Here is a 13,974-nt window from a genome sequence, read left to right as displayed (position 1 = left end):
CAGCAAGTGAGGGGGCGTCTGTTGGTATTGCACTCATACAATCAGCTATCCTGTTAATATATAACAAAAATAGCGTAGGGGCCATCACGCATCCCTGTCTCACACCGCATTCCACCGGGAACAATTCAGTAACTTTCCCCTGCCCCCCCATCTAATTTGGGCATTATTATCTTCGTGGAGCCTTCTAATCAGAATTAAAAGGTCCAGGGGAAGCCCAAGCTGTTTCAAAACTAGCCATAATTTCCAGCGGGGAACTAGATCAAATGCTGCTCTTAGATCTACAAAGGCGGCGTTAGACTACCCTTGCCTAAAGTCACTGTCTTCCAGTAAATTAAAGTGAATCTGAAAACCTGGTCGATTGTGCTTATTGCACCAATACATTGCCCGAGGGAAGCAAAACGGAATCAAATTGAGACTTTAAAGCATGACTGTAAATACTTGGAAATCTCAGGATGGCCCTGAGGAGATTGGCAGAACCTAAAATGTCTGCCAGCTAGCGTAAAGCCAAACAAGAACCTGCTATCTGGATGAAATGCATTTTTCAAGTCAATAACAGAGAAGAATTTAGCCATTGAAGGAATCCTTATCAAAAGAAAGTGGTAATGTCAGGGACCACTGAAAACTGGTGAAGCACTATTTTATTAACTTTGCGCAAATCAATCACAAAATGATAAACATCTTCATGATAGTCAGGAGAACCTGAGGGTGTCCGTCTCCTCAACCACTCCCTTCGTAATCAAATCCTGAATATTTTGCAATAAGACTCGCTCTCCTGCATGTGGTATTTTATACTGAGGGATACAGGGCAAAATAGCACCATCCTTAACATGTATTGAAACTGGCGGTATCTGCAGCAGTCCCACATCTGTATCACCTGTCACCCACAAAGTGGGTGGCACATCAGCAAATTCAACAGGAAGCGCATCTAAGGACCGACACTGTTTAGCATGTACTACAACTGGTGCCATTGTCATATAGACACCTGGCAGGCAACAATAAATAGTAGCATGCAGTTTCTTCGACAAATCCAACCCCATCAAATTTTCACCACAATTAGATGTCAGCAAGAATGGCAAATCCACAGTGAAAGGACCAAAAGTCAATGCAAGTGGTCTTGAAATGGGGCTTACAACCAGTTTCCCAGACAAAACTATTAAAGTGTTATTATGCCCCGAAAAAGCCTCCGCAGGGACCATATTTTGAGAAACATAACTTTTTGTCACATCTGTGTCCTCCAAAAATTCCTTAGTCGTACCTTGCAGTTCCGCTGTTACATAAGGACCACACTTGTCCACAGGTATCGGAACTGGTCCCCCACTCGGTCCCTGGCCGTCCTAGTGGTAAGACATCCCTGTGACTTCCTCCATATCATAATCATCATGATAGTACTGTCCATCCCGAGAGTCATCAAAATAATTAATATCAGAACCACCCTGTGAGGCTGCAGCATACTGTGCCCTATCAGCCCACCAGCTCCATGACCTCGTCCACGAGAGCCTTGTCTGCTAGGGACCGCTACCTTCTGCAAAAGCACAGGACACTTGATACACCAATCTCCCTTCCCCTTATGGTACGCACACTGATTTGGCACCAAAGAGGTAGTATTTGGCTGCCTACTAGTGTGTGGAAGCTGTTTGGCAGGACCACCACGTCCTCTGCCATTCCCTCTAAAAGCCTGATGCAACAACACTTTTGTTTTTAAATCTTTATGCTTTTTCTCTGTCCTCTCCTTCTCCATAGTTGTGTGTGTGTACCTGCCTCCAAATATCAACCTGAACCAGCAAACCAAAAAACATTTCAATATCAGCAAGACAAGGGTCATTACATTGGAAGAGGCAGCTTCAGTCAATTCCTTATAATATGCATTAGTATTTTTTTTCTAGGGTAAGGCAAATGAATCTTAAGAGATAAAACTTCACTTCTTTTCCATGGCGTATAAACCCATTGCTCCTGAAAATGGGCAGCCTCTCTCAGTCTAGAAATATTACAACAGTCAACCATTAATACCGGCAATTCTGAATGATATATAGGATGAACCTCCCGCATCGGAACCTGACACACTGATCTAGGACTTTTCTCATGTAGTCTTCCCCTATAAGCTACTATTGTCGTAATATTAGCAAAAACCTCTTCTGACCCCATTTCACTAATATACACCCGATCTCTGATGTCACATGAAATTTGAGGTGCTTCTGTTTCAAAGTACTGTTGACAAAGACCAATTAAAGTAGCACACATGTTTAAGGGTATGCTGCTTTATAAAGGGCTCCAAATCTCTCACAGTCGCCCAGATATCCTCTACACTATAAATATGATTATGGACCCACAGTGCAGCTTGGTTAGCTATTACCTGTTTCTCATCACCTCCCACATCAGATCGCACTAACGGTCCCATGTGCTCCTTAGATTTCGTCCAATCACTATTCTCAAACCCACGTACCAGTATCCCGCTACTTACTAATGTCAGGGGACAAAAATCCATAATAGTGGGAGTAGCAACAGAATTAACAGGCACTATCACCACTGGTTGTTGTGTCACAGGAGAAAGAGCTGGCGAAAGGGACGCTGAGACAATAGGTGTGACCAGGGTGCTAACAGTCACAGTTGCCACAGACGGCAAAGAAACAGAAGGAAGAGGAGGAGCTGAAGCCACAGTTGTTGAAATAACAGCAGTAGATACTGGGACAGAGACAGTGGACGCAACTGTAATGGGTGGCTGTGATGGCACTGTAACAGTGGGATATATTCTTTGTTGGGCATATGGAGGCGGGAATTGAGTATTTAACCATTCTTCCACAAAAGTGTTATCTTCTTCCTGAACCACGAATCATTTATCAATGTGTAATCAAAACCATCTATCTGCACATTCAACACCATTTTCCTATTTTCCCTATCATATGCTTCAGCTTTCTGAGTCAATGTCTGCATTTTCCCTTTCGGGGCATCTTTTTCTGCCTTCAATAGCCTCTGTTTAGCTGTTTTCTGCCAAACATAGACTACCTACTTCATCTCTTGAACAGCTGTTCTTGTAAATACTCAATCTTTTGTTCATCGAATGGCCACTGCAACTCGGCTTTGTATCTCATATATTTGTGCCATAATGTACTAAACATAATAGGGCCAAGGCTATGCTTCACATACATATCAACATTTGGAGTGCCATCTGCAGAACAACAGCAACAGCACAAAGAAAACAGTTTACTAAACCCAGGCATTCTCAAAAGACAACAAGTTTACTATTTTATGCCTGTCACAGCAATTGCAAATGCTTTTATCCAAAAGACAGTCCTTAGACAGTACCAAATACAAACCAAAATGGTACCATATCCACAAAGAACCAAAACAATCTCACCTGATATATGCAGGTCAAACAAATTAATTCTCCACTCCCTATTCTTCAGACCAAAAAGGTCAGATCCAAGGGCTTTGCCATTCAGGACTCCAGTTGGGATGACAACTGGGCGAGGAACCATCCGGCAAGGCAGAAGGGGCAGCTGCGAGTACCGGGAACTATATGTGCAGGAATGCTTGATCCACCCGTCAGACCCGATGATGGCCTTGCCCTCCCCGTCAGCGGAAGGAGATGGGTCACTCATCCGAAGGAGTCCCTGTTTGGGTGCCAACTAAAAAAGATGGCTCGATTAGGGTCATCCGGGCCACTCACGACCACTTCTCACCCTTCCATACCAAATGAAGAGTCGGTCAGACAGTTGAGAATACAAACCAAATATATATTTATTTAGGTACACTTAGACTGGAGCCCAATCTGCCCATTTGCTAGGAGTGCTGCAGAGGGACTGACATCAGCAAGCATAACAATACATTATGTACACTTCGAAAGCAATGAGGGCACACCTACCATGGAATTTATCAAAGAGATGCAGCTGGACAGTAAATTACAAAGAAGTAAGTTTCAATTCTGAGGCTGAGCACACAATATCTAATATTCAATGCCGCTCTGCCTGTACCCACCACTAGACAAGTGCGAGAAGGCCTACATCTAAAAGGAAACGTATATGTTAATAAGAACAGTGTATTCATTAGTGTAGCAAAACTCAGCCCTCAAGAAACATAACCTAGAGAAGGCCGTTTCTCGGAAATGGCAAAGGATTACTTTTGATTATAATTGAAAATGGCGACCCTACACAAAATGGTGCTGTGAATGTTAACCTTACATAAAAAAATGCAAAAGCCTATTTTTCTATTCTAACAAAGATGTGAATGGCCCTTGAGGCACACCTCAACTCTCTTTGTATGTGACTGTCCAGAGGGAATGCAAAAAGCCCAGTTGTCACCTATGCTATGTGTATTGGAGACACGCAGGGGCACAGAGGGTTTAATTGCAAAAAAATGCCAGATTTGTAAAAGTGGCTTTTTTAAAGTTGCAATCACAAATCCTTCTTTACCATTAAACATGATTTATTATTACAAGTCCATAGGAAGCAAACACAACAGTCCTACTTCTTCTCAATCAGGAATTCCACTAAATGTATTAAGGAATCCCTAATGTTTTCCAATGAGAGGGGTAGGCCTCACAGAACTGAAAAACGAATATCAGAATTTGTTTACTACCAGGACATGTAAAACTGAAATATAGATGCCCTGCCTTTTAGTTACACTGCACCCTGCCTTATGGGCTACCTAGCGCCTACTTTAGGGATGACGTATATGTATTAAACAGGGAGTTTAAGGCTTAGCAAGGGGCGATAAATGCCATGTCAGCTTAGCAGTCAAACTGCATGTACAGGCTTTGCAGTGGTGGGCCTGAGACATGTTTAGAGGGCTACTTAAGTGGGTGGCTCAATCAGTGCTGTAGTCCCACTAATGGTATTTAATTTACAGGCCCTAGGCACATATTGTACACTGTATTAGGGTCTTAAAAGTAAATTAAATATATGAATTTTGGATACACCAGTATTACTCTGTTCTAGGGGAGTGAGCACATGCAGTTTAGCAGTGGTTAGCTGTGGTAAAGAGCCCATAGTCCTAAGGCTAACAAAAAGAGATCAGCAGAATGTGAGGCAACCAGGTAAAAGTTTTGGTGCAAGACCCCCCTATGGCTCACAAGTATAATATGTCTAAAAAGCCAAAATCCGAAACTTGGGGAAATTTTGACTAAAAACTGCTCTGAAAATCGAGAGGAGACTGGAACCAACCTGCTTGTGTATCTGCCCAAGGTGTGTCGCAGGTTGACCGGACTTCGCAGCAGCTCCCCCTATTCATCAGTCCTTTGCCAAATGGGTATCCAGCCTCAGTGAACTCTCCCACTGGAGAATTTCGACTTCCAAAAAAGAGACAAAATATGAACGTAAAATCTTAACCATGACTTTTTCCAGCGACTCCCTGATGATGACGACTCCTACTCAGACATTGCCTGCAGACTTGCCCAGCTCAACTTCTACCTTCTCAGAGATTTTGCCTTCAAATGTCTTCCAAGTCCAAAGGTAAGCGCCGACCAGACCAAAACCACTGCTTTCATCCGACTTGCGCTCCATTGCGATCTCCATTTTTCTTTTATTTTCACCCGATCTCATGTGACTAGATGCCTGCGGTTGGCTCTTAAATATATTAGCTGCTAGTTTTTACCTTACATTTAAAAAAATCATAACTTTGGTTCTACTGAATGGTTTATTTTTGTTCATTTTGGTGACAAATAATTATTTAAAAGTAACTCTAATTTTTCTAAACTGATGTGAGATTTTCCTTTTGTTTTGTTTTCCCTTTACTACTACTGCTACACAAAGGCTTTACATATTGCCTCTACGCTATGCCTGACTGTGTTTGTTCCAAGGTACTAAAGGGTTAAGTACAGGTTAATTAAGTGACTTTAGTGGTTCACCCTAACAGGAAATGTGACTGTTGCTTGAGAAGGGTTAACATTTCACCCAAGCAACAAAACTATTTCTTGCATTGACCATTTGAACCCACTGCACTTGTTTCAACCAACAGTGTCTCTTCCTCATCTGCCTCGATGTTCCATTTACTCAGTAGGAAGCACCACTCTGGTATGGTGAATTTCTGTAGAATCATTTCCAGAAGGTCAGTGAGAAAAGCTCCTGTCAATTTATTTAGATGGTCCTTGACTGCCACTTAAGTGAAGCAGGATGGGGTCAGTGGTGCATTTCATGAACAGGCAATGCTTGAAGCATTCTAGTTGTATCCATTAGTTTCTTGGCCTCAGCTCAACATGAACTATGAGGGAGTCGCCGAACTAGTTGGTGACGTCTCTGAAGTGAAGGACATAACTGAAGCTGAAAAAGATTGTAGTTGATAGGTGTTCTCAGTCAATTCTTATTGTTCGGAAGTTATTGATCTTTTCTCTGATGCTGAAAACCTACTGTGGCTTATTTGATGGATATTCAAAAGACTATAGTTGGAAAGGGTACTCCCAAATGATGGGACACTCTGGTATTCCATCTTTTCAGCGCTCCAAAGCACCATATTTCCAAATTGAGTTCCTACAGTTGGCAATTTTGTGGACTATTAATCACACAAATAAATCAGGGTTTTAGGCAAACGTTCTTCATTTCTCCTGTATGTAATAAAGTACAGTGCTGAAGTCAAACAGCTTACACAAGTGTTGCTTTGGTCTTTGACTCCTCTCTTGTCCCGGAGCTTCCAAAAGCAACCAGAAATAAAGTGAGGGATCGTAGGTGTTCCATTCATCTTGGCCTGGATTCAAGAAAAGTTTAAGAACCTGTGAGTCCCATCTAGAAAACAAATAAAGAAAAACAGTGTTCATATTTGACCTCAAACTAATCTACGGGGATGTTTACCTCAAAGTAACCCCATTAACCTCAAAGTGTTTATTCACTATGAATTACTCAGCAGTGATTAAGAAATATGAACAACAAACGGTTGCTAGTGCAAATGTTGTGATAGCTGAGACTGTAAATATATTCAACTTTCCATCTACCTAATGCAACATGTTAATCAAACTCTCTGCTACAACGGCTCTTTTGTGTATAATACTGGAAGTTAAAATACTTATCTGTGAAGCAACTGCAAGTTCCAAATCTCTTAATCTCTTTCTTTTTAAGGTAAAATGATATTGCTATGGAAAGAAGATATACCATTAAATCCAACCTGACAGAATTCATTCTACTTGGATTTCCCTCCTCGCCGGGCCTACAATATCTGCTCTTCATGGCTTTCTTAGTCGCCTACCTGGTGACGCTGACCGAGAACTTTATCATCATCATCGTGATACGTCTCAACAGCCACCTCCAGAAACCCATGTACCACTTCCTTGGGAGCCTCTCGGTGCTGGAGATCTGCTATGTTACAGTGACCATCCCCAACCTGTTGGCCAACTTTCTCAGTGAGGACAAGAGGATTTCCTTCCACTCATGCATGGCACAGCTCTATATCTTCATTTCTTTGGCTTGTACTGAGTGCATCCTCCTCGCTGTGATGGCCTTCGACAGATATGTAGCCATCTGTAACCCGCTTCGCTACTCATCCATCATGACGGTTCAGCTCTGCCTTCAGCTGTCAGTGGGGTCATTTGTCGGTGGGTTCTCCATTGCATTGATAAAGGTGTCCTTCATATCCAGCTTATCCTTCTGTGGTCCCAACGTGTTGAATCACTTCTTCTGTGACATCTCACCTTTGTTAAACCTGGCCTGCACTGACAGGTCCATGGCTGAGCTTGTGGATTTTGTTCTCGCCATTGTGGTGATCCTTATTCCACTGTTACTGATCATCATCTCGTACTTCTTCATCCTTATAGCAGTGATGAGAATTCCAACATCTGGTGGGCGAAGGAAAGCCTTCTCCACCTGTGCCTCCCACTTCACTGTAGTCATAATCTTCTACGCGACCACACTCTTCATCTACGCAAGGCCGAGGAAGATATCCTCTTCAGAGAGCACCAAGCTGGTTTGTGTCCTGTACTCAGTCATTACACCCCTGCTCAACCCCCTGATCTACTGCCTTCGGAACAGTGAGATGAAGGCAGCCCTACAGAAGTGGGGGAGATGGAAACAAGCTGTGGAGTTCTAAACAGAAGTTGCTGGAATTTAGAACTGATCCAGTGGTGTTTCTTTAGGCAGAATACAAGAAAGCAATCAGTTGTTCTAAGGATTGTGCTACCCATATTTAATTCAAATGTCTTCAACTAATCCAAAAATGATGCTTTAGGATGTGAATGTTCACTGTAGCAGCAAAGTTGCCACATACATGCCTGCACTGTGCATCGAATGAGATGTGATTTAAATGTTTTAATTGAAGACAGCCTGAAAGGAGAAAAGCTGTCAGTTCCTACATGAACCTCTTATCATTGAACTACAGATGAATTGAAGCAGATAGGTCTGCATATGTGGTAAGCCACAGGAGTGTCTCATATTCAGGTGCATCTTTGCCAGTTTGAGAGTTCTCTAAGCTGAATCACTGGAACTCACCTGTTGATTGTCAAAATGTACAGTTTTCAAAATATATATTGTTTCATAATCCCAACAACTAGAGGGACAATAAGGAGAAAAGCATTAGAAAATATTTCATGGCAAATATTATGTAGTTTTAATACTGTAATATAGGATACTTCATAAAAGTGGCGTGTCGAACGCCAATCCAACTAAAAGAAATAAATAACAGTCCATGTCATAAAACACAGCAGTGGGTCAATTATTGTGCTGTAGCTTTCACATGGGAACTTGTCCATCCACTTGAATTATTCTCAAATGTATACCCTCAACCCATAGTGATGGCCATCATGTGAGGGCAGGTGGTATCCGGTTGAGTGTTCTGCTGGTGGACATCACACTGGCTCAGCCATCTGACATGCTAATAACAATGAATAGAATGAACAACAATCATTATGTAGAGATTTACAAGGGTAAGCCTAAAGAAAGCAGATGAGATCAGGATAAAATATGTGCAGAAGGAATACATGTGTACGAAGAGTTGGGCTGATGATGGAGGGCAGTACCTTGACTGAGTGATATCTCTACCTAAAAGTTAAGTTGAGAAGGTGATGAGTCTTAAAACATGATGTAAAGGCTGTTCATTTCCCATCAGCAAAGGTTCTTAGAATAAGTAATGTGTGAATAATCCCATCACATCCAGGCAATACTCTACCTAGATCCTGGAGTCCATCATCAATCCGAGGTGGATGTCTGCATGGGTGAAGAGCAGAAGGAACACAGAGCATTGCACTATAGTTGTGATAAATGCCCTGAACCAGGTTCTAGGTCAATTCTTACAGAATGTCCGAGACAGATGGCATCGCTGTAGAGAGACCCCTATCCGGTGGCTTGTGTCTAGGAGTTTACCAAGGGCGGGAGAGGTGCAATGTCACTAAACACTAATCTAGGCAACAACAGTGAACTGTTTATACACTTCAAAGGATCTAGGGTTAATGGGTGTGTTGATATTTCTATGCCCAACAGACCATGATTAGCAGTGGTATTTGGCTATGTGCCACACATATCCTAGGACAGATATTAATGTTTCTGTTGGATGGTCGCATGGAATCAGTGGTATACTCACATATTGCACTATAATAGCCTTTGACCTCACCTATCGATAGTTACTGCTAGGGCAATTGACTCAGTCCCCAGAGTTAGCAGCTGGGTGTGGGAAGACATTTACTTTAGCATACTGTAAATATTGCTGAAGTTTCTAAGGCCCTAAGGGACTACATAGAGTAGTGCAATACCTCAGTGACCCCCTAATCAAGTACATTAGAGTGAACTAAAATAAAGGTGGTTACAGATAAACTCTTGACTGTGGCCCTAGCAGCTACAATAGAGTTTAATCTAATGCAATTTGCCCAAGAGAAGGAACTGGCAGGGACAGAAGCTAGACACTAATTATCATGATCCAGGGCAGGCCACAGGGCAGCCTCTAGGGCTGGCTGATGGTTAATTGGTTTATGAGATGTGTGACAAAACACTCAAGTTGCTAGCATCAACCTAAAGGCACCGCAAAACAGAGACTCCATTTCTATGGTCGGAAAGGACCTTCACTGTGGTAGCTATAGGGAAATGGCAAGGTTCTACAGCAGGAGTAGAATCCCCCAGAAGCAGTTTCATAGATCAGTGTTTCCCAAACTGTAGATCATGACGCACAGCTGGGTCGCAAGCCTATATGTGATGGCTCACGAAAGTCCAAGCAATAAATAAAGATGTCTTTAAATTCTGTGTTTATCTTCTTCATGTGCTGCACATCAAAGACAGAGGTCATAGGTCAGGCTATGTAATGTTAAAGATTATTGCATATTTTTTTAACAAAGCCCTTCATATAAAAAAAACTCCAAATACCTAGAAACCAAACTATCAAGAGCAGGAAGAGGCCTGGCACTGGGAAGCTCCAACTCTCTTCTTCTCATTCTGCAAAATTTGAAGAAGAAATCATCCCAGGCATGCTCCAGCTCAGGAAATGCCCCAGGATCTGGAACTCACACACTAAGGATCTCCGTTGCAACCCGTCTTTTCCTTCCTTCAAACGGAAACCCAAATCTCTACTGCTCAACAACTACTTCAGCACAAGCTGCTTTACACTTACCTCATTGACTCAATTCATCTAGAAGGTTGCATAACTCTATCAGTCTCTCTTCTGTCTCCTATTGATTGATATCCCAGTTATATACCTTTGTGACTCTTATCCACTTATTTCTGTCTTGTTTCAAACTTTTGATTCATTTGAACCCCCTCTCATACCTCTTGTAAACCTACTAGCACAAATCGTTAAGCAGTCTGATGCCGTTGAGTCTAGCTAGCGCTATATAAAACCCAATAAATACGTAAATATGCTTTACCTTCTCAAACCGATTTGAGTTCATATATTAACTCATGAAAGATTATGTAGAAAATCTACACTTTGGGAAAACCCTTATTCACATGAGTTGTTGAATTTTCAAAGGTCAATTTATGGTATTTAGCATCAACACACAGAATCCTTGTTTCAAGATCACAAGCCATGATGATGTCCTTGCCTGAATTGATGTGTTGGTCTCACTTCATGCCACCATGAGCCCTAGGCTGGCTCGGTTACTATGCCTCTGACATGAGGCCATGGTCTTTCTCCCATACATCAGTCTGTCAACAAAAAATAACAGTGTTAATGCAGGTGCACCAGAACTGAAATTCAAATAATACAGAGGATTTTCCGGTGTCTCTGCAGGACATACTTCTGCATAGACAACGCAGGCTTGAATGAAGACTGTAATACTTACTATTTCTCAAATTACGCATTTTTATTTGTGAAAGTTTGTAAGAACTTAGGGTATGTTGTTCTAGACAAATTATGATGTAATGTTTAAGCTTAAGGTACTGATTATGGAGTGGGTAAGATTATTTCACGCACACACACTTATATCAACCATAAAACTCACACACTCAGGGGTATATTTTAAAGAAGTGGCGGAGTGAGGCGTCAGCTGTCATGGCTTAACGGCTCACTATCCACTTCAGAAACACAAGGCTGCACCATATTTACAAGGATATGGTGCAGCCTTGCCTTTCTCCCTGCGCTGGTACACTTAGCAGTGTAACACCATGACAGGCACCCTTTCACCATAGTGCAAGAGTGTCTGTCTGCAGGAAAAGATTGTTTCAGTACATTAGGGTCTCCCTTACTGCACATAAACAATCTTGAAATGCCAATTTGTCACTTCTATGTGTTCTGCTCAATGCAGCACACATGGAAGTTAATAAATATCATTTTTTAAAGGATTGTGTATGTGCAGGAAGGGTCACCTTCCTGGACATAATCAATCCAAGACATTTTGCTTTTAGCATGTGTGCTGCCCAAGGCAGCACACATGGAACAAGCAAAAACAAAGAGAAATAAAGCATTTCTCATTGTTTCTGCTGTTTAAGCCCAGGTTTTTCCTGGTCTTAATTTTTGCTCAGCTCCTAATTACACCGTCCTTGTAAATAGGTTACAGCGTCAAAATTAATGGATTTAGCGGTGGAACGCCCACCGCAACACCCATTTCCGTTCCCTTTCACTCTAGGCATAGCGTGAAAGGGGCCTTATTTACTAGGCAGCGTTAAGCCACGTTAAGTGGCTTAACACAGCCTTGTAAATAACACATAACCCCTATCACCATGGAAACGTCACAAAAAGTGATGTTCCCGTGGTGATAGGGGCTTGTACATATGCCCCCAATACCTTATCAAGAAACTTGTGGTACCCGAGGAAGAACCTAGGAGTCTTATATGAACTGCCTGCTTACAGTAATAGGACATAATGAAACGAATACGGGTATGTTATGAATAACACATATAAGAACATTACAGTGCAAATTGGTATCATGTACTGATATTCAAATGTACAGACCAATGTAAAAATTCCATTATTAGTGAATTAGACAGATTAGATTTCTTATTCTTTTTACTTTGAAGGCCTTGTCTGCAATTAATACAAACCAACCAATGGGTTGTATAATGTCCCGTGTTGTTTGACTTTGCAAAATTGAGTTCCTTCTTTTATCCCTTATAAACTTTGAGTAAGTATAAATGTATATCACTCCTAATCAATATTATATGTTTCTGCCATGCCACGTTAATTTACACAAAAGATCAGATTAACCAAGTTTTGATATAAAGTGTCAGCAATGTAATGACTAAATTGAAATCATCTGAAATCCATTATATCCACAAATAGGTTGTGTAGTTTTTTCCTCTCATTGCCCCAATGCAGTTCCCCTTACCCCATAGTGGAAGGGTGTCTGCATTGATGACTGTATAGTTTATGTGCAGGATGCGGTGCCTCTATGTATTTGTGCTACAGAAAGGATGGCACATGCAAAGAGACAATATAAAAGTTACAAATAATAATGTCTCCTTGTTACATCAGCCTCAGGTATGCACAGTACTTTGTGGAAAATCCATGTCTTGAAGTCGTTATGCATTTAGCATTACATCCAAATACCTGGGTGGGTGGATGCAAACACCCAGGCAACACCCATTGAAAACCTATCTAATGCAAAGTAGTGAAACGCAGCAAAGTGTGTTGTGTTGTGTACCATTTGTGTTTAAATCAATGCAACTAGCCTTTTCTATTCCAATTCAAATAACGCACATGTTTTTTAATTGGCTCACCATTTTCAAAACTACATAAACTCAATGCAGAAACTTTGTAGACTGGGGCCCTAACTTATTTTTGTGTTGCTCTATGTTGTCATTTTATGAGTAGCAAAAACATTCTACAAATATTTTCATTTTCATAATTTGCCTTAACATGTTAATGTAAAACTTGAAACTGTGCTGAGTTCTGTAACAAAATAGAAAATATTCAGAAGTACAGATACATATTAATGTTTTTTATTTACATACATATAATGAATGAGAAAATACTAAACTAACCTAATAATACACATAAAATTATAGCCTATCTAAAACTACAAAATGTAAAAACTACTTTCTAAAATCTAAATCTAAGAACAATAATACTAAAACAATAAAATACCTAACACTCCATTGTAAAATATTACCTAAACCTAATGAACACTAAAATCTAAAAACACATGCAACACTAAGCTAAAGATTCACCCATATATATACTACTAAACACATGCTATAACATTAAACCATTGCTTCTAAAACATGCATATAAAATATCCTACTTGTGTACACAAAAAGGTAAACTATCTAAAATATCCTATTCTAAAATCATGTTAAAATATGCTAAGATAAAAATATTTAAAATCAGAATAAAATTTAAAATAAGTGTAAAATAACCATTTTGACATAGGCCCAATCTAAGTTCTTATATTTGCTGCCAAATTTTATAGTTTGCAAAATGAATATTACTTGTAGTACACTCCTGGATGTTGGTGGTTGCCAATCCTGTTTTAGAATGCTGTTGCGAAGGTTGGGTTGCTCCTGTTGTAGATGTGGTGGATAGTGATTACAAGTCATCTCTCATTCAGAATTACCAGATGTCTAGAGGGAACACAATATGCGTAGAAATCAATACTCACTTCATGAACCAGAAAATTGCACATGCTCCACACTAGATTTCACA

At 40.8% G+C, this 13,974-nt stretch overlaps 1 protein-coding gene across 1 annotated transcript; it reads left to right on the top strand.

Moving 5' to 3' along the window:
* The first annotated feature begins 7,056 nt into the window (after positions 1 to 7,056).
* On the top strand, positions 7,057 to 12,696 carry LOC144798587 (olfactory receptor 6B3-like). The gene is made up of 2 exons (XM_078669542.1): positions 7,057 to 7,997; positions 12,666 to 12,696. Exons 1-2 carry the CDS (start codon positions 7,057 to 7,059, stop codon positions 12,694 to 12,696), a joined length of 972 nt encoding a protein of 323 aa, XP_078525668.1.
* The last annotated feature ends 1,278 nt before the right edge of the window (positions 12,697 to 13,974 follow it).

The sequence above is a fragment of the Lissotriton helveticus genome, chromosome 12 (genome assembly GCF_964261635.1).
Source record: "Lissotriton helveticus chromosome 12, aLisHel1.1, whole genome shotgun sequence".
Lineage (NCBI taxonomy): Eukaryota > Metazoa > Chordata > Amphibia > Caudata > Salamandridae > Lissotriton > Lissotriton helveticus.
This window is presented reverse-complemented; position numbering and strand designations above follow the sequence as displayed.

What these genes read in the sequence shown, in the direction of transcription:
- LOC144798587 (XM_078669542.1), top strand. Translation starts at nt 7,057, where the DNA reads ATGGAAAGAAGATATACCATTAAATCCAACCTGACAGAATTCATTCTA. An exon ending in AGATGGAAACAAGCTGTGGA is followed by an intron (nt 7,998 to 12,665) that starts GTTCTAAACAGA and finishes CTTACCCCATAG; the next exon opens with TGGAAGGGTGTCTGCATTGA.